At 37.7% G+C, this 21,983-nt stretch overlaps 1 protein-coding gene across 2 annotated transcripts in view; it reads right to left on the reverse strand.

Annotated features, from left to right (window-relative positions):
- PARD3B (par-3 family cell polarity regulator beta) overlaps window positions 1–21,983 on the reverse strand; it is a 394,298-nt gene that overhangs the window by 219,003 nt on the left and 153,312 nt on the right. For both annotated transcript variants that reach the window (XM_036386687.1, XM_036386685.1), the window contains exons 5-6: window positions 11,883–11,974; window positions 1,803–1,889 (exon numbers count right to left, since the gene is read on the reverse strand). In XM_036386687.1, coding sequence (XP_036242580.1) covers window positions 1,803–1,889; window positions 11,883–11,974 — 179 coding nt within the window. The remainder of the gene's footprint in view (window positions 1–1,802; window positions 1,890–11,882; window positions 11,975–21,983) is intronic.

Here is a 21,983-nt window from a genome sequence, read left to right on the forward strand (position 1 = left end):
AGCACCATGCTAAAGCCAGCATTACCTTATTAGAAGATAACTTCACAATTGAAACACCAGACCCAGCTAGTCAGGGCCAGCATGTCCTCATAAATTCTATCATGTCACCAAAAGAAATAAAAGATGCTCTTCTGTACTTTCTCATGTTGTGATGAGTCACAATTTATACTCTAGTCTCAGGCTACATGAAAAAAAGAGGGTCAAGCCATTTAAGTCAGCCTAGTGCTTTAACAAAGGTATCAGTACAGTTGTGCCAAGAATTGTCTTAAAATGTAAAGACAACTACCTAAACCAGTAGCTCAATTGTCAAAGACCTCCTCTACTCCAGCAGACCCCCAAAAGCCTTTGTAAGTAAGGACACATTAACATGAATACAATGTAGACCAAGAACTCTTCTTCTTGCAGGTCTTTAAAAGCTGCTCTCAACACAGTGATACTTAAGTACAAAACTGCATTTCAGTCACAACGATTACTGATTTTAATAGCTTGCAATTTCATCAAAATTATTTTACTGAAAGATCTCGAAGTACAGTGTACCCCCTACAACCTTTATGGCATGCCTATATCAAGGAGCTCTGGCCTGCATTTCAGAATGGGTAACAAACACAGGTGGCTTTCTCAAGACCAACAGGCAGCCCAAAAAGCCAAGGACACAACTTGGATCTCAGACAATTGCCACTGAAGACCAACTTTCTTGAGACAGTGATGTCATTTTACAGGCAGCAGACGGACATCTATTTTCCCTTTTGGTAAATAAAACAATCTGAATTAATTTGGGTCCACTTACAAATTCAGATCTTGCCAAGAAAACAGACCTTTACAAGGTAACTCAATCCTTCACATTCTCTGTCCTACATGAAAGATGACAAGTAAAGAAACATTCAAGAATTAGACAATTTTTACTTTTGCAATAATTGGCTTTGTGTAACAGGCAGCCATTTTACTATAAAGCAGTGTCATTTATGGCTCTGGCAATTTCCCATCTCTTATTCACGGCTGCCAGTGTCAAATTAACTCTCTGGCTAAGCCTCTGTATGTCAAATTTCAGTCTAGATTTTTTTTTTAACACATCCTAGTTACATAGCTTGGAAAACAGCTATAATGAAAATGCTGACGCAGTCTTAACTACAGCACATCAATATGAGCACACTGCTATAATAGGCTTTTGTGATCTCGATGGACTTTGTTAAATCATTTATAATTAAAGTAATTGTATTGTGACAAAGAAAGGTTCATGGTATAGAGCACATTTTATAAATGCTATGCAATCAAATCTGAAAGATGGCTTGAAAAGTATGAGGTGTGAGGAGGCAAGCAATTTCTTTGACTCTTCTTGTCTGGTATGTCACTAACGAAGAGACTATGCAGAGATATTCAATTAGGAAAAACAAAACAACAAACAAAAACAAACAAGCCCACAAGAGCACAAGAAAACCAACCCAACACCACACAAAACTACTAAGTCCAGTTTACTATAAAGAGAATAAAAGCTGGGACAATTAAAAGGGCATATATGAATAAAGATGATAGTACTGACTGAAAGCAACTGGACATGGCACTTCAGGCTGTGGTCTAGTCGACAAGATGGAGATCAGTCAATGGTTGGACTCAAGTATCTTTGAGGTCTTTTCCAACCTAAATGATTCTATGGTTGCCTTATACAGAACTTGGACTAGTAAATATTTTGGTAATGGACAAGCGTCATATTTTTGTATTCCTTTAGGTAAATAGGCATTTTAAGATAAGCACAAGTGAAATCCTTTCATTAATATACTTCTTGAGCAACGCAGAAACTATCTTACCTTCCACTCAAGGATGAAAAAAAGGGCACTACATGTATTCCCAAGGGTCCACCTTCTCCAGAAATCTCCACTGTTTTTGTCATTTCACTGAAAAAGAGCACATGGAAATAAATCTCTTAAGCTTATTCAGAGAATTCTCCATAGTCTCTGAATATCTCTATATCTCCATATATCAATAAAACAAAGTCCTGATTGATCAGATAGCAGAAAGGGTAGAAAAAATATTTTACTCAGAGCTCACTAATATACGAAAATAAAATGAAAAGTAAAACAGCCATGAAATTCTTTAATTGTTTTAGATTAGCATTTGTGCTTTTTAAAAGGGAAAGAAATCAAATACTAGACATTTTCGTAAGTTAACCTTCAAGTAAATTAATTAGAATACTAAATAATAAGCTTTTATGTGAGGAGAGACTTAATCATCAAAAAAAAAAAAAGCAGAGGGGAGGGTTATTTTACATGTTCTTAATTTAAGCTCCATGTGAGTTGCTTCAATTTTCCCATGTGGCCACATTATAAACACAAAGATCACACAGAAAGGACATTGAGACTTTCAAGTCAAATCATATTTAAATATACTGATTTCTTCCCTCAGTTGCATAAAACCTCTCTGATGAACAAAGAACAAAACAAATTGTGATCAGTAGTGCAACTCAGCTCATTTTATCACTAAGTTTCCTTCCTCTAACACTGTTATTAAAAACCTCTGTATTATCTCTGACAGACTTACGGTGTTTCATGGCATGTGCTGTTTCATTTCCTTTTGACTATTGTACACTGTCAGCCTTACAGTGACCTTAACTCTCTTTTGGGTGACCATGACTGGAAAAGGAAGGTACTTGAACTGGCTAGGACCTTAAAAATTTAGCAATGTCTGTATTTCAGCAGACCTTGTTCCTTCATTCCAGAATCGTGTCCACCTTCCAAAATACTCCCTTCCCCTGCCACAGTACTGAACACCCCCAGCACCCAGGATCAGTGGCCAGCAGACAGCTCCTGGGCACACCCATTCACAACACCCAGCTGTGAGCTGTGTGTGCCTGCCAATCCATCAGTGTGCACAGAACACGTGAAACTGAACCAAATGGCCACTTCAGATGCTGCCCTGAGTTAAACACTCAGTCTAACTGATCAAGTGCAGACTGCTAGAGAGAAAGAGTCTTCTGATCCTTCCCTGTGCACCAGATCTAGAGAGCGCACGTTTGCTAGATAAGACAACCAAGCCGACTCTTTACTACCACCCTGCCCTCCCCACCTCAGAGGATTTTTCCCTAGTGCCACAACTTCCTCTGGCACCAGCTGACTGATCTTGCTGACCCATGGTCTTATGATCATTTGATTTGATGCAAGAATCAGCAAAAATGCACCAAAACCCATCAGGAGCCTGTGATTGCCCTTGAAATGGCAGCACAGTCACACCACATTAGGTACAACATGAACCCACACGGCACAGCTGAGCCCCCTCACAAGGAGCACAATTACTCAAATGACCTTAGACAAAATCTGGCATTGCTTCCTAATAACACAGGAATATTTTTTTGTTGTTATGAACCTTTATCCAGTTGCACAATGATTAATGAGAAGCAATTTGCCCTAAATACAATAATTCTTAGCTTGATTGGCTAAATATAGAATAAGACTGAAAAATAAGTTCATAAATTTTATTTTTTTTTAATTAGGGAACAGAGGGAGTTTTGGGGAGCTTTTATTTTTTGTAAACTGTTCTTCAAAAAATGCTGGCACTGTAATGAACTGATGTTCTCTAGATATTAAACGGAAAGACCCTGAATAACAAGCCACCACTGATCCCAAAGTAACAGATTTACATGTTCCTGTATTTATAAAACAGACACCATCAACAGGCATTTGTGGATTTTTCTTTCCTGTATTCACCCACTTCATTAATCAAATTGGGAAATCCTGACAAAATCTTCCTGTAAGTTTTTTTTTAATACATTTTTTTCTGGTGAGGCTGGTTAGAAAAGCTAATCAGTGTGGTTACCAAAAACCTCAACAATGCATGCATAGGAAATTAACTCCTCTTTCAGTTCCATCTTTTACTTCCTCCAATTCTCTTAACACACAAAGAAAGATAATTAAAGGGCTACTTATATTGTCTTTTGAACTTCTACAAAATCAAAATGCATAAGAAAATTAAGCAGCCAAGCCCTTTAGATTCAGAAAATAATCAGAAGTAGTTAGGCTTTCATTTGCACAGGGCAAATTTAAGTAAGTTACAGCTGTCCCCAAATAACCCTGTGCGCTCTAGGGAGGAGTTGTCTTCCTAAGCAACTGTAGAAAGAGGAGGAATTTTTTTGAGGGCTATCACAACAGACAGGTGAGCTGTCATATTAAATCAATGTAGTTACAGTTATAAGTAGGCTGAAAGCCAAAGAAAACATACAAACTTATTTCTAAACTGAACATGAAATCTACACACTAAGAAAAATAGGCTTCTTTGTGAAAACAAATAGCCCACAACGCACATTATATATTACTTTAAAAATTTTTGGTACATCCTTAAACTTACAGATGTTCTAGAGTACTAAATGTTCAGAATAAGAGCACAGTCTGTATACATGTATTAAGAACTTTGAAATTGCAATTTTAATTAAAAATCCATGAATCTAAATAGACTTCTTCTCAAACAAATGGGACTCTTAGTTACATGCATGAAGAAAACAGCCTTTGACACCAACTTTCATGGACCTTTGAGGTCATGTTAATTTTTGTATTATACCTATGAAAGCATGACAGATAAAAAATTTTAAAACCATAACATCTGGAATTTGATTTGGTTTTTTTCATTTGTTTAAGAACCTCCAAGATTAGAGATTCAGACACATTTGGTATCATTCACTTGTTCTGTCTTCAGGCAGGTTTAATCTGCCCACAAGGACAGCTGAACTCAGCACTGTACTATTTCATGCTGGCTTACAGTTTATACTGTACTGGAGAAAGTATTCAGGAACAGGGCATGGCTGAGTGAGATTCTAAATAGGATGAGCTCTAAGAACACTAATTACTAAACTCCAAAGGCACATGGGACACACAGGTGCCAGGACTCTTCAGTTTGACAGAGCTAGGTTAAAAAAATTAAAGAAAGATGTAGGAGAAAGCAGAATTACTGTCTTACAGGCTGATAGCTGTGACAAAAGAATGTAATTTACAGAATTTTTGCAATATTCAACACATTTTAAAAACAAACAAACACCTTAATAGGAAAAAAATTAATTCCAGAAGTTAGTAACCAACTCGTGACCTACTGCTCTTTGAAATCTCCCCTACAGATCTTAAATGCCTTTTGCAGTAAGAGAGAACACAAGTCTGGCCCATCAAATCAGTATAAAAGATCTGGAGGAAAATCCCTAGCTGGGGATGAGAGGCTGGGAGCATCAGTAGGCTGAGTATCTCCTGCTTGCTCTTCAAGGAACAGGCAGAACTCCTACCTCAGGAAATCTTGAAGAACCCACTCTCTGTGGAATGCATACAAATACTGTTCTTACAGGAGTCAAAAAGACCAAACTTTTTAAAAGCCTTTATGTCAGCGAAATTCCTCTGAAGTGCCAAGTTCACCGCAGCCAGAAACACAGCACTCAGGCTTCTTCCAATACATGCTGGCACCTCCCTTCTCCTTGCTGCACTGAAGGTACCTCAGGTCTCACTCAGGGGAAACACCTGTCCAGCACGACCTGATCCAAGATGCTATACTATTGATTTTTAACCTGAAGAGGCTGTCATCATTTACTATTTAAATTCTTCTTTGTTTGATATTATTGATTTCTGACAGATTCTTTACCGTCTATTACATTTGTCAACAAGGCTTGCCATGGATATTATTGAAAACGCTGATAAGTACTGTTCAGCAAAGAGATAGAGCAAAGTGTACACACGAGTAGTGAGCATGCACAGCACTGGCAACACGGAAAGCAAAATTTAAACAGAGTGCTGCACATTTAGTGGTCATATAAAGTTGCAAATCAATCTATTCCTCAGATTTGCAGTGTCCTAGCAGTGGAATACTATAGCTCCCTCTCCTGAAACCTGTCTCAAGAATTAGCAGTTTGTGATTTACACAATGGGAAAAGACCCATTAGCTGAAAGCTTCTCTGCAGACAACCCAAGAACACTGAAGAACCCAACCCAACACTGAGCACACAGATGCTTTAAAAGGAACCCTCTCCAGAAAGAAATGTTATGCGTTGCTGCAGCAAGACTGAGTTCGCTGAGGTGCTTTGACCTTCCCCAGCTACAAAGGCTTGGTAGAATTGCTCTTGAAGAATGCAGTAGGCACAGCCTAAAGCAGATTAATTGTTTTGCAACACAGTGAAGACAGTACCTCAGAAAAGCTGCTTACTGCATGGGTTACTGGGCAAAACTTGTCATCATGTGTATGTCACAAGAACCAACTGCTTGAGTAAACACAAAGTATTTACCATTCCAGTGGCATTTTCCTTTGCAATTTTAGTCATATTCAACACTTTCTCAAGCATTTTTAAGAAAAGATACCGATTAGTAAGGTGCCATATCTCAAAAAAATCTTTTAGTGCAGAATGTCAATATTTCCCTTGCAAACAGAAAAGCACAGCTGGTATTCTGAACATACTATGTGGTGTTTTTATTGACCACAGCCAAGTAAAAGGCAAATTAAATGTCAGCCAGATGTAGAGAGCTCACAGATGCAGTTATTAAGCTGTATCTCCTTGCTTGTTCTTCACTTGCACCTCCAGTTCCATGCCTCTTCCTCCAATGCTGCCATTCCAGAAGAGAGAGCATTCATCAACAAAAGATGTTGACTTTTGGTAGAGAGCAAATGCCTACAGGGCATGTCAAATTCCTACAGGGCATTTTAAAGAGAAAGCATGCACAGATTTATCCAAATAAAGAGTCTGACGACTCTGCCGTGTACTTTTTTTCATATACTAAACCAATACAGGTATTGATGATAATAAAGTATTTGTCCCTATTCATCCAAAGAAGGCTTTCAGAGTATTCAGCTAAACTAAACTTGTCACACTTCTCACCCACCTCCTCCTTTTCCACATATTTCCTTCCCTGTTTTCAACTAGGTGCTCAAACCTTTGCTTTAAATGTCTTGAAAGACCTGAAGAGGAGCTGGAACTCAATATGTTATGTAGTGTGAACACACTCAAATGATGAAAATCAGAAAAATATCTAAATAGGGCTAGAAAGCACCCTACAAGGAGGAGAAAAAGCAACTCAACGTGCAGGCAAGGGTAAGTTTTCCAGGTACAGTTAAGGAAACTGGTCAATCTTTTGTAAGAGACAGGAACAGAGCAGCTGCTCCATTCTACACAACACTAAACAAACTATCCACAAAGTTCAAATATTTACTATGAAATAATGTCACCATCTTCCAGTTGCAGGTTTGAAGAGGAAACAAATCACCTTCTCCTAACTAAAATGCATTAATCTAGTTGTTCCAGACTTTTTCTTTTCCCCAGTAAAATTAGTTAGTTCTCACAAGATTAACCCTGAAGTTTTAGAGAGAAATCAGATAGCTGGCAAGCACTGGAGCTTTGTGTCTTTTTTCTTTAAATCAAATGGTTCAAATTCTCTTTTGTTAGACTAATGAAAGACACAGTAGGTTAAAAATAGGAAAACACAGAGAAGGAAAAAATGCTTCAGCTACACTTTAATTATGTATCTACAGTGCTTAAACCAAGGAACTGACCCCGACCTCTGCTAAAAAGAAGTGGGAAGACAGCAAAAGCGAACATAATGAAAACACATAATGAATTATCTATGCATAAATTACCCTCTGCGTTCCAACTAATCCACTGCTATTAAGCTAAACATCCACTTCCAAGCAGATTTGTGTTTACTGTTCCTTAACATAGTAATTTTACTGAGAAAAGCAAGCTTTTCAAAACCAGTATTCCCATGTACAGTGTGCTAAGGAATTCAGTGCTTTAAGCTGTGTTACCTGATCATCTATAGAGTATCAAGACCTGCTCTTACTATGAAAATCTTTCAGAGCTAGTATAGAACATGAAAAAAGGCACAGAGAAATACAAAATTTTATACACTAATGACATTAGCTTGGCTTTCTTTACCCTAAACATCATCTTTACTTGAAAATCAACAACAAAAAAAGCCACCTTCAGAATTTACAAGAGGATTGCCATTATTTAATCTATTAAAAAACATTCCAATGACCCAATGTTTTAAATCTCTCCTATAGTAAAATTCAACTCTCATAATGTCAAATCAAAATTTTCAGACTCCCAAGGGATACAGTCCTGAAAAGTTTCCCAGTACTTCTGCAGTGAAATGCTTTAAGAGAATCCAGGCAAAGGGACTTCGCATTAACTTCTAAGAAGAGAAGCCAAAACTCCTCCATACTGACACTCATTTACTCCATGTGCAATTGATTTCCTCTACTTAAATCAGCAAACTGTCTTTCTTAAAATCAAACCATTTTCCTGCTTGAGTGAGGAATGTAAAACAATCCAAGTCTAGATCTTAAAAGTTCAACTGACTAGGCTTCTTAATCATGAAATATTAATCATGGCACTCTTTCTCTGCTTCCCTCTGAAATACCCATTATTGGCTGCAGTTAAAAAGGGACCCTGACCTCAGACAGGTTGGTGCTCTGATGAGAAGGCTCAGATCATTTTCTCAGGTGACAAGCTGCTATTTTGTTCAAGCATTATAGGCCTTAAAGCTTACCAAACCCAGTGACAGGAAGGAAAGCAGGGAAAGCAGCAGAGCCAGTAGTAGTTTTCTTTCCTCCATAGCCCTTTGTCCATAGCATGGAGTAACTCACAATTATGCTGAAATATTACCTATATTAACATCTCTTGATGTGGCTTATTTAAATGAAGGGTTAATGACCTGGTGGTCCCTCATGGCCCTACGGACTTCAAAATTCAACAAGAAAAACACCTGAACAAAGCAGAGTTTTGAGTAACACTTTCAGATAGGAGACAAATTAGATATTAAGATGTTTTTTTACTGCTTGTGAAAAAAATAGGCTTATTATTTAATATTTTTTTATTAATAAAACCTTCCTTACATTCAATCAAATAAAGATAATTGAGACAGACAGATGGTCTCTAGTGACTCATTATTTCCCTTTATAAACCTTCTACTCCTAATGAAAACACTTTTGGAAAAACAGTTTAAAAAACTTGACTCACAAGAAAAGCCAAACAAAAATCAAATCATTGCTATAAATTTTAAATTCTTTGACTTTTGAAATTCCTGCGGATTTCACAAAGCTATGAACTAACTTTGCTTTACAAAATACTGCGTTCAGAACGTCTCTCATGTTCACTGAAAAAGGGGAATATTTTACAAATACTCCGATATAGTTAACAATTTTGATGAAAAATTCCTCATAGTACCCATCTCAATTCTTGCAGGTAAAACAGTGTTTTTAAAAATCTCCTCAGGACACAGGAACCACAAACAAGACATATTTTGGTAAAATTACTGTGACTATGTAAAACTGTTCCTCTCTCTCCATCTTGTTTTGATTTTTCTTTGCTTGGTTGGTTTTGGCCAATATTTTTCAGACAATGCAATTTCAATCAAGATTAAGACAATTCACCTCAAAAAAAGAAAATAACTATTACCAATGCAAAAAGATTCTTGGGAATACCCTGTTCTGGCCAGCTTTCCCTCTTCTCCCCTGTCTGTTCAACACTTACTTGATTGATACTCTGGCATCAATCAAGTGGGTCCCAATCTATATTCTTTATCACTCTTCCTTCCACGTTCCTATGTCAAGACAGTTTGCAGAATTCAGCAAAAATTGTAAGAGATCTACATAAACCTAAGCTTATTCTTGTCTGGTTTGTGACAGAGAAGACCTGGCCACTTCAGAAATCTGTAAAGTATCACAAGGGGTTTTGTCATTGTCAGTGTTTCCAAAGGCCACCAAATTATGAAGCAAGCAAGTATCATAACCTCCTTCTGAAGAATCCCAAATGCAAGCAATGAATTGTTTAACTCGAAAAACAATAATATGCTCTCAGAAAATTCCTAAGAGGACTTAGATAGCCTAAAACACCCTAGTAAAGGCATAAGGAAAAGAGTAAATATGAACAGAGTGTGCACAGAGCTTGATTAATCCCCATTACAAATTAACGGATCAAGAGACAAATGAGTGCATATATTTGGTGATGCATAATAATTACCTCAGGTGAAACAAGCTGTAGAAGTCTTTAGCAACATTCCACGAACAGAAAATATGCATTAGTGACTGAACTAAGTTCTATACCTGCATGATGAACACTAATCAGCAGGCGTGTAACTTAGAGGCCCAGCAGGTGCAGGGAAAGCTGGAAAAGCACTCCAGTTCTTTTTCATTATGAGACCATTCTAAAAATATGCATCAGTATCGGCAGGCAGGAGAAGGAATTACAAAATGGCATAGGAACTAGGTGACAAGGAGGCCTTCAAGAGGGAGAAAAAACCCCAGAGAAACTGAGTTCAAAAACATAACTGTACCAAGATGATAAAATTGCCCATGAAACTACAGAAATTATGACTCAAAGAACAAGAAAAACTGAGAAATTAATTCCCTTAAAAGGAAAAGACAAATTTTTATTTGCCTCAAAATGCTGTGAAAGAAAAGGTGATCCTTCTCCACAAATCCTGGCATGGCCCAGACCACCAGCAATGTTCAAGTCCCTGCTCTTGCTAACTTCCCCACACGCATGGGGTACATATTCATGCCTCTTTCACAGACCCCATGTAGGTAAAAAGAGAATATTAAAGGCTTGTTTTTTTTCTCAGATGTTTGCAAGGATAAATGCTCTAAGATTAAGGCATGCAGATACTGTTTATTTCATGAGTTTTATCTTACACTGTTTTGACAAACAACTATAAGCTGCAGAATTATAGCAAATGACTATCTGCCATCATTAAAATTGAAACAGATTAATTTTTCACATTTTAGCTGTCACATAGGGGTTTGTCATGTAACACTTCTTAATTTAATTATACAATATGCTATATATATCTCAAGAGTTCTGCAACAAACATAAGATAATGGACAAAGTACTGAATTCCTCTACCTACTCAGAAAGGTGACTTCAGCACAACCTGAATCACCAGGCAAAACTGAAATTTAAGCTTATGATGAGATAGAAAACCAGCAGCATGAAAACACTCCAACACTACCAAGGATCTGACCAACTTGAAACTACAGCACCCTGGCTTGATAATTTGGTGTATCAAATGCTATCTACAAAACCATTATTTTTTCAATTTCATTTCAGCCATTTTGAATTTTTCCTTTGATTTCAAGAGCAATAAACATCGTTACTCATTACTGAACCTCTTGAGAACACCTAATTTCCTCTCCTCTAGTTTCCACTATGCAGCTCTCAAGTTTTATTCCACTGGTTTCCAATGGAGATGATATATTTATCTAAGCGTTGTTCAAAATTTAGACTGGTTAAAATAAAAGTTATTTCCTAAAATGTCGATGGGACCATGACCACATTCAGATACAACAGCACAGGCCATCTCTAGTTTGTTATAACTGCAGAGAAGAAAAGGATTTATTCCACCTGGCTTCTTTAGTGAAGGAATACACAGGTAAAAATTGCAAATGTTAGCAATGGTTTACACTGTGTATAAACACAGATACAAAATCTACTACAGGATATAGCAAAGTAATAACCTTGCCACTCAATACTGGAGGTGACACTTAAAACAAAGGAGATAATTTCAGGATTATATGGTTCAGTTAAATAGTTATTTATTGAGATATATGATTACAAACATCCTCTATCTTAAGACATGAAACACTTGCAGGACCAAATAGAAACCAAAACCCAGATTTCCCCCTTACCCTTATAATACAAACAGCACAAAAATCATTCCTATTCATCAACAAGGCTAAGAAATTGTCATGCTCAAAAATGTGCTCTGGTATGTGAATCAAATGCAATTTTAGGGTGGGAAAGGCAGGAGGAGGAGGAGATCATGGTGATAAGAAGCACAGTGCAGAACCAGAGGTGCAGCTGGAATGAGAAGTCAGTCTTGTATCGCATAAATTGACAAACCACACTTGAGCCAGCACCAAACAGAAGATGTTCCTACCTGCTAGGGAGCCGGGCCCTCTGAGCCAGCAGCAGTTCTGTGGGTCCAGTGAGGTTCATCTCCCCATCCTGAAAAGATGCCTGGGAAGCACCCTGTTGAGAGATTTCAAAGGGCATACTGAAACTATATACATAATAATGCATATAGAACAATGCTCTGTTTGTGTTTTAAAATCTGAAGAGAAAGTCAATCTTAAAATTACATCATCTCACTGACAGTAAGGACTAAAAGACCCATTCTGGATGGATTACCTGTGACAGCATTTGGAGAAACAGGAAGGTATCTAAAGTCCTGCTCCTTGTGCCAGTCCCACCACCTTTCCACTGGAGAAGCTTAATGTTGTAAAGTTGTACTGCTTTACCTTCTTCTCTGCCTATCTAACCTGAATGTCATTCTCTCCCTCTCTGAGACACCTCCTTTCTCCCAAGAAATGACACAGACCTTGTGTAAACCCAATAGCTTTTTCTTTTGTACTCTATCCCTTGGCAGTGTTTATCTGGCAAAGACATATTTTCAGAGTAGCTTCCCAGAAAAAGAAATTATGCAGCCATTTGGACAATCAGACACGAAAATCCAGTGCACACAGAGCCCAGACACCAATGCTAAAGCTCTTGAAAACTATTATTTAACTTTCTTTTTGTCATCCTTGCACTCAATGCTTGCATTTTTATTCATACTGGCAGAGGGAAATAGTTACCAATGAGATAAGACCACTGTCAGCAGGTGATGTATTAGCTTTAACATACTGTACTTCATGCCAACCCTTATGGCAATAACGTAAACAGAGCAAAATCTGTAACAAAGACCTTTTTTGGAGAGGTCACCTCTGTCAACTGTGCAACAGGAATAGAGCTGGAAGACATAAATCTTCAGCTGTCAACACACTAAGAGAATTCAATTCAGAGCCTGATCCTAACTAGATAAAGGCTGAAGTTAATCATTATTTTTCTGTTGTTGCAGTGGTACAGTTTTCCAGTGTATACACTTGCCATATTAAGTTGTCTCAAGGCAAAAGGTAGCAATGCTATAAATTAATTTCAAAGAACAAAGCCAACTAGATAGGTAGTTTAATTTTCAATAAAAGTTCTGCACCAGTTATTAGAAGTTTCAGCGTCTCTCAAAATATAAGGTTCTAAAGGTTTGGTGTTTCCAGTCCCTCAAAGATTTGTAGAACTTATTTTTAGTTTCTAAGTATCAAGAGAGTTGGGGGCAAGTGTCGGTTGCCTTGTGCTTCAAAATCATGAGCAGCATTGTAAGCAAACCCTTGAGATATAAACCAAGCTGGATCACTTTTTGGTTTGCATGGTGCTTCTGAACCCAGAATACTGGTAGTGATGCTCCTTGTGTGTTAATTAGAGCAGAAGCCAATGGACTTGGCTTCAACTGCAAGACCAATATAGTTCACTCAAAGTCAACTTCTGTCACTAATAAAGAACCACTTAGAAAAGCTGCGTATTGAGAATGTGCCATCTCTTCCAATCACTTTCCACAGTGGAATCACAGGTCAAGGAACAATTGTTGTTATATGAAGTATATTCCATACTAATCTCATAAATCAAGAGTTCAACCTCAAGCAGTGCATTACCAACAGAAATCAGACACACAGCCTTCCTATGTTAAAACTCCATCTTGACAAAAGCTTTAAAAAAATCTTGGTAGCAGCAGATGTTGGAAGCAGACAAACCCTTAAAAATAATGCTCACAACAAAGCTAACCTCTGTTAGCCTGCCACTGAAAACACTGGTGCTACAAAGGCTCTTCTTTATGGAAAGTTAAATATAGTCACACCATGAGCAGATTCAGGGTTGTGATTAACTAGACCCTTTTCTCCCAGACACTGGCTGCAACACAGTACATGGCACAGAACATGCTACTCATGCCTCAGAACTGTTTTGCCATCTGAAGCCTCCCTTGCAGTCTACACAAGCAACATAAGCTATGCTACTTCTCTGTTTCTGGGCTTTTGGTTACTGGTGTTTTTGCTGTGCTGAGATTATATCTATGCTTGTTCCCTATCTCCCCCTTCTTGGGAAACAGATTTTCCAGCAATGATAAACACAGAGGTTCATAACACAATCTTGTATCTTGTTTCTGTTGACTGATTCGCAGATTTTTTGATCAGAAAGAAAAAAAATTTAATCAACAAGTATAATCTCACAGTTCAATTTGCTGTGTGGCACAGCACAACATTGCTAAGAGCACAGTTAGACTCCAAGATAAGCAAGAGGTCCTTACAGAAAGATGGCAATAAACAGCTTTCTTTTCTGCTAAAGGCCAGACCAGCAGAAAAGTATCTTGAAGTTTGATAAGAGGATTGTTATCAATACTAGAGGTATCAGATCTTTGGAAGAGATCTTGAAAAATAGATTTATAAACATGTCTCATATGTTTCAAGGCATGATTGTTCCAGTGCCACAAAATAATGGGGTAACCTTGTGAGGCACCTAATAGTCATACACTACCACATTTTAATCTTCCCACAAGATAAACCTTCAGTGAGGAATTACAGGATGAAATTTGGAGTCCATAACACTCACAGCTTGCATTTTTTAATTTTATTTATGGGGTTTTTTGGGTTGGTGTGTTTGTTTATTGTGATGTGGAGGCTTTGCTTGTTTAAACTTAAGGGTAAAAGCTTCTAAAGAAAATTATCCTCTCCTAACTGGAGAGAAGCGTGCTGAAGGATTTCAGAAAAAGCTCAGTGTCAGAGGCCCCATCCTGCACACCACTGCCTGTTTAGATTTGTAGTAGTATAGTGCTCCCACATATCACAGATTATCACATGCTCAAGTCAATAAACACAAAGCCAGATATATTTGAAGGCTTAACTGATCAAGGAAACATGAATCATAACACTGACATTCTAAGTGAGCTCTCTGAGAATGACATTAGAGCTCCAGTCACGTAACAATCACTATAAATGGACAAATTCCTTTCATACTTGAGCATTACATTAGAAGCACAGTAAATTTAAACAGATCATCTCCTGACAAACAAGCAGAATAACAGCAAACCAACAATGCACAATTAAAGACACTGTCAAAAGACAATGATCCAATACACACAAAAATGCTCAATCTCTTGTTGAATGTTAAAAGACTGATTGTCAGTTTCTCAATAGTAGCAGGATTAAGGACTGACTAACAAACCTTGACTCAAATTCAGCTGACATTGTAACAGATTTACAGCATTCACTTAGGACACAGGAATAAAATGCAAAATGGTGTGGTAAAAACAAAAGCCAAGGAAGCATATGCATCTAAGAACAGTCTAAGTTTTTAAATTTATTTACATAGGGATAATTTGAATTAAGCAATTCTTCTTAGTGCTACTAAAAGCATGTTCTTCAAATTAGGTGTAAGTAGAAGAGACTGATTCTATTAAATAGCCCTCTGCAAACAACTGCAACCCAAATGCCAGGAAGAGTCTTGTATTCATTATGTGACAGCTCTCAAGTTAGGTAAACAGGTACACGAGGCAGCAGGAGTGACAGAGTACGTACCAGTAGTGACATTTTGTGAACATCCACTCTTCTCAATTCAACAGTCAGCATGGGCATATGTTAGCCTCAGCAATAAACATGATGAGTCAGTTATAGTCTTATTGAGCTTAGGGAGTATGACCAAGTCTACAGTCTTTTTCTTTAATTTTTGAAAAGGCTTGTTTCATAAAACCCACAAAATATTGGAGGAGAAAAGCAATAGTGGCTCTTTTGGACAGAGACATCAAAGTATCCATTTTTTTGCTAGAAAAAGAGACAGAATTGACTGAAAATGGTCAAACCAATCATTTGTATTTAAAAGGATGCAGCCCTGAGCAACCAACACAGCAGTAGCTGCCTCAACATCCAGGGTGCCCACCAGTCCCACAGCTCTTTTTCTTCATTATCATAGCAACCCAAAAAATCTGGATTTTCGTATCTCAAAAAAAAAAAAAAAACCTGTACTAATTTGTTACCATTTGTTACCTAAACTCTGGCTAGAGTGTAGTTTTGAGTTCCATTTTAACTAAAACTAAATCTTTTGTTGAGGTTCTTTTGCAGCTGAAGTTTGTTCATTCACTCAAGAACAGACTATACCACCTAGCTCAGCAAGAAAACTTCAGAAATATTCACAGGCCACCAGTGGCTATAGAAAGACCCTAAATCACCTCAAGTCTGTCTGGCAGGCTCAGGCTCAGAACACAATTCATTCTTAAGACAAGTAAGTTTTTGGGCAGCATAAAATTGCCAACACATCATTTTTAGGAAAGCTGTGTAGCAAAAACCAGCCTATCATTGGAAAAAGCTTATTATACAACAGCCAACATGAGAAAAATCCCAAAATAGACACATTTAGAGAAAGAGTACTCTAAATAAAGAACTGGAGAAAATACTGAGTGCAGGATACTCTTAAGAGTATAAAATGGTCATCAAACAGTAGCAATAAACTTGAAGGAAATAAGTAAGATCTATTAATAGAAGAAATAAAAACATCTACTCAAATTAGGACCCAAACAGTCTGGTATACCCAAGGGAAAGTATCTTTATCTGAGACTTTCTTCTAATGACAAAGTTAAAAGTGAAAATGTATGCCTGAAGTTCCAGTTTCCAGTACTATATTCTCTGAGGGCCTCAGCTCTTTAAAACAAAGGAAAAGTATCCAAATCAAAGAGCAGAAGGTCATGGAGCAGAGTGGCAGGCTGCAGAGCTCCCTCTCCCTGCCTGGCCAACAGCAAACCTTCTTCCAAGAAGGTTCGGTAAGAGTTCAGATCTCACCAACATAAACAGTGAGATGCGAGGAAACCTGGGGGTGAAAGGGATGCTTAGTTTACAAATGCAGGAAATGTCTCATCTACTGCTCTCACAACAGACAATTTTAATTACTGCATTTAAAAATTGAACATTTTTAGCAACACTTTCAGGATCATGTGAGCATTTTTGACAGTCAGAATGAGTTTTAAAAGCCATAGCACTATACTTAGCTTTAAAAATCAACACTTTCATAAATATTCCCAAACCAATTAGCCTGTGTTATAAAGTTGTTTACCTAGAACAACAAATGCAATACCTGACATTGCATAGAGAAGACCACATAACTCATGGAACACATATAGAAAGGCCCTTTGTTGTTCTGCAATAATATAACCAAGCACAGGTTAAAATATGATAACCCTATCTGAACCAAAGTTAGACATTTCTTGCTGTAATGCCCAGCAGGAGCATTCTATGCTGTTTTCAAGTTCTGGCCAACTGTACATAGCTTTTTAGGTCGAAAAGGCTTCTCTGTGGCTCACTTGGTATGTTGAGACAAAATGTAAGTTTTGAAATGGCTGAAATGAAATGGCTAAGAAACTTTGTTCAACCACAATAACCACTGCCCTTCATTCTGATACTCTTCAGCCTCAGTTTGCAAAACAAAGAATGCAGCACACCACAAGCTTTCAAAATATTCCAGACTGAAAATCAGTATCAGTATCTCCTCCTCCCTTTAGCCTTAAATTCACAACAGGCCTAATTGAAAATGTGGCACTAAAACCCTTCATAGAGAAAACATTTGTTTTATCTTTACAGAGTCAGATTATCCCTAGGCCAGGGAACAATCCGGCAAGAGAAATACATAACAAGCTTCCACTAAGTAGAAACCTGTACTATAACTGTAGCAGTAACACCTCTGTGTAGGAAAACACTTTTGTAACTGAGGAATCTTGGTTTGGACTGGGACAGAATTAATTTTCTTCCTAGTACCTGGCACAGTACTATGTCTGGGATTTAGTAAGAGAATGATGTTGATAAACTACTGATATTTTGGTTGTTATTGAATAGCACTAGCCCTAAGTCAAGGACTTCTCAGTTTCCCATGCTCTGTCAGAGAGGGGGTGCACCAGAAGCCATAAGGGAGCACAGCTGGGACAGCTGAAGAGTTATTCCACAGCCTAGAACATTGTGGTCAGGACATGAACTGGGGGGAGCTGGCTGGGAGAGGCCAGTCACTACTCAGTGATCAAGCTGAACATCAGTCAGGAGGTGGTGAGCGATTGTGTTGGGCATCACTTGTGGTTTTGGGTGTTGTTCACTCATTCAAGGATTAGATAGGAAGTTGGTGTCAACATCTGCGTGTCATTTGCTTGGCTAATCTTTCATTATCAAGATAATAACAGACTAACTTCCAATCTTCCAGTCCACACATCTTTACATAAAACCCAAAACTGCTTCCTAAAATATATGCAAGAATGGTTTAGTATTGCAAAGGCATGCATAACAATACCTTAAAAAATTCCAGATTAATTTTTTAATTTAACATAGCTTTCCTTTTTTTCCTCCTAAATAAGCATAATAAAATAAAATTCACACTGCATTGCTAAAATCAATACATCAAGGGTGGAAACCAATGCAAAGGAGGCTAACAAAATGCTGATAAACTGAAGGAAAAGTATTAATGTTTGTTACTGTGTATTTCTTATTTTTCCAGTGGTCTGCTTGATTGAAATCACTGTGCCATAGAACGTGGGAAGTATTTCTAAACAGCTTACAATACTTCCATTTCACTTACTGATTAAACTACATCATCCTCTCAACTATTCAGAATGAAATTAATTTGAAATGGATAATTGATGCAATTGTGCCGTATCTACAAATGCAATTAATCACTTGCTAAAGATGATTTTTAGGCAGCCAACTATTATGAAAATAAGAATCACACAGCCTCTTTCAATCTTGTCAATTGAAACGTATTCAACTGGACTGGTTAAAGATATTTTTCAACGTAAGAATAGCTGTATGTCTTCAGATATTTTTAATAACATCCAAGTGGATTCATGTTTAATTAGCAGAGCACAAAGAAAAGCCATAATATAGTACGGCTTTTAGCAATTACATGACAGTTTCAGGAACCACAACAGCAATATTTTTCCCCTCATCTACCAGTGGATTTCTTGAATATTGTGGTGAGTTGTGATCTTGGCATTTAAAAGGCTATTTTAAACCAAGGGCATAAATGGACACTCTCCTGAGAATCAGCCTGGAGTAAGAAATTATTCCCCCAAATTGTTTGTAACAACACTCTGCTGAGGGTCATCATTACAGCTGGACTGCACTGGTGGATTGCACACTGCTCAGTGCAAACACTGAGCTGCCTGAAATCCCAGTCCCCAGCATGTCCACGTACTCTGGCTGAGCTGGCACTGAAGCAGATTCAGAGCACCTGTATCATATGTGTAGTCCAAGGGAGTGCCCAGTATCTTTTGGAACTGTGGGACAGGAACATCATGCACACACAGACACACATTTTCAAAGTTATTGCTTCTGCTTTAGCTCAGTGGTCCACAACTTCAGTCAGAATAACATGAGGGTAAATTCTCAGTAGCACACAGGATGTGCTGAGCCATGACACCAGGGAAGGGTACCCAGCTTCTGGGCTAAGCATGGAAGGTAACCCCCTCTACCCTCCTAATTATTACTGGCCCCAAGCCAGCAGACACCTCGGAGTCCCTGCCTTCTACATGGAGAAGATACTGTTAGTATCAAACATAGCTCCCAGGGAGCACCAGAATCAGCAGGAACCAACACCAGGGGAGCCTCAGTTCTTCAGGGACACAAGCTACATCAGCCAGGCTCCCTCCACTGCACTCCCACTGAGCTCTTCTGGACATGTTCAACTTCTGTATGTAAAACACACCTTGCCAACATCAACCTTCAAAATGCTCTCCCTGATCCTTCCTGCTATACCTACTCCCAATCTGTTTCATGATAATCATTCAAAAATCTAGCTGAGAACCACTGTCTGCATGGAAAAAGCAATGCTCTGTTTCCTAAAGTCCTACATAAACAGTAAATTCTTCATTATTAAGAGAACCAAGGATTAATTTAGGCCTGGGGATCAAAATTGTTACACATGATTTTGGCATGAGAACTCCAAGAATCTTCATATGAAAAACTTCTCTATCACTGAGAAAAAAATTTCGTTAGTTGTAACAGTACTAGAGAGTACACATCTTCCTTGCATGGGTGAAGGGAGGGAAGAGGTGCAGCTGGAATGCCTGAGTACTTCAATTTATGAAGGGCTGAGAAAAGGAGAAAAATGTAAAAAAAACCTCAGCTAAAAGTCTCCAGAAGTAGCTTTCATACACATAAAACTCTGGACTTAGGCCCAAAATTTTTAACAATTTCTAAGTTGAGGTGTGAGCAATGCCTTTTCCAACACAGCAGAATGTTTTCATCTTATTGCAGGGGTTCCATACTGTTGTCTCCTTATCTCAAAAGTTCCATACCTTCTTGGTGTTTCTCATGAGCAGCTCTCAGAGCACTGACTCTTTCTTCTTCACAAAGCAGCCAACTGACTCCAGTTCCCCTCTCAACCAGCCACCCCACTCTCTTTTACTCTCATTGCTTACAGCTGTGGCCTGTTGAAGTCAGGCCTGTTCCTAATCTTTGCTAATTGGCCCAGCTGCAATTCCTTAGGGGTAAGATTACTTTCTACACTATCTTTATTTTCTTATATTCTGACCCCCTACAGCAGAAAGCTGCTTTTAAAAGCAGCATTGATGGCATATTGATAAATATTAGGATTTGGCACCTCTACTGGCCAAGAACCAATTCCTAAAATAAACAAAAATGCTCCAGGTAAGGGTGAAAAAAAAATCCAAACCAAACAAGCCATACATACCAACACCAACCAAAAAAACTACTGGAAACAGAAGTAATATAGTATATGTTCACAACTTTAGGGAGCTGCCAATACTGGAATATTTACTTAAAGGATGCAGTTAACTGGCCAACCATATAATCACTGGCACCTTTAAAAAAGAGGATATGTTTATTAGCACTCTTCCCATTTATCATGCTGGTTTTAATTGCCTATGAGGTCTCTGCCTGCACTGCAAGTCTAGAGAGTCACTACAGAGCAGTATCAGAAGGATTTTCTGCCTGAGTCTGTAGTATTTGCATCTCAGCAAGATTATTAATTTGAACTAAGCCATACTTTGAGCACTTGAAATATTTTGGCTGACCTGCAATCTGCTAGGACATTATTTTCATTTTATTTACCTTGTGGTGTTTTTATTCTAGTTTCATATTTTAAGGACTGTTGCTAAATTTACTGTCCAGAAATACATGGGTGGCCTTTTATTTATAAAGAATATTTAGCAGTGGTATCAACAGTGCAAGGCACCAAAGCAGTAGGTGTTTCCAAGCTAAAATTTGTCTTTTTTTTCTGTATCATCCACTTAGGGACAAAAATATATATTTTTTAAAAGTGCATAAACTTTGGACATCTGAGTTACTATAGAAATTATTTGTAATTAATTATTCCCATGGCAACAAGCATAATTTAAAAGTGTACTATCATTAGCTCCACAAATGCACACTAGTCCCTTATTTTGGTTGCAAACTGACAGTGGGCATTTAATATTGCAAAAAACAGGAAAGAAATTAATGTTTCTACAAGAAAATCTACCAAATTTTCTCAGACCAAGAGAATGCCAGCATAAACTTTCCTGCCTTGACTCACTGCTTGAAGCCTCCCAAGATCTTTAATTGACAAAACATTTTACAAGAGATTTGCAAACTACAAAGCTGCATTTTGACTAATTTCTTTTTCATTTAGAGAGAATCCACTTGTATTCCTTTTTTGAAGTAAAGAAAAAAATCTCTTAACCCACTATGCATTACATCAGGATAACTTCTTCATAAAAGTAGTACTTAGAGGACATCTAAATCTTATCTAGACAATATTATTATGATGCCACATCCCTACTTCCCCCACAAATAAAATTTGAATTTTATTCCTACCACATAAAGATACTAATTCTGAACACTTAAAAAAATCCCACAAACCTAACGCACAATAAAGGAAACTTCACATTTGTAATTGCACCACTGAATCAAAACTTTCTGCTTTCATTACAACAATATGCCCTCAATATTATCTGAAAGGCTTCTAAAAAATGTGCATTACCTAAGAGTTCAATGTACAAGTGATACTTACACCTTGCATCTCTATTCCTTGCAATAAATTTTTTAATGACTTCACCTGTTTTTTCATCAAAATTAAATTACATGTGTCTTCCCCACCACCAATGACAGTGAGGATTTCCAAAATTTAAAAATCAAATCCAATTTCAAAG

Source organism: Molothrus ater, chromosome 7 (genome assembly GCF_012460135.2).
Source record: "Molothrus ater isolate BHLD 08-10-18 breed brown headed cowbird chromosome 7, BPBGC_Mater_1.1, whole genome shotgun sequence".
Taxonomy (NCBI): Eukaryota; Metazoa; Chordata; class Aves; order Passeriformes; family Icteridae; genus Molothrus; species Molothrus ater.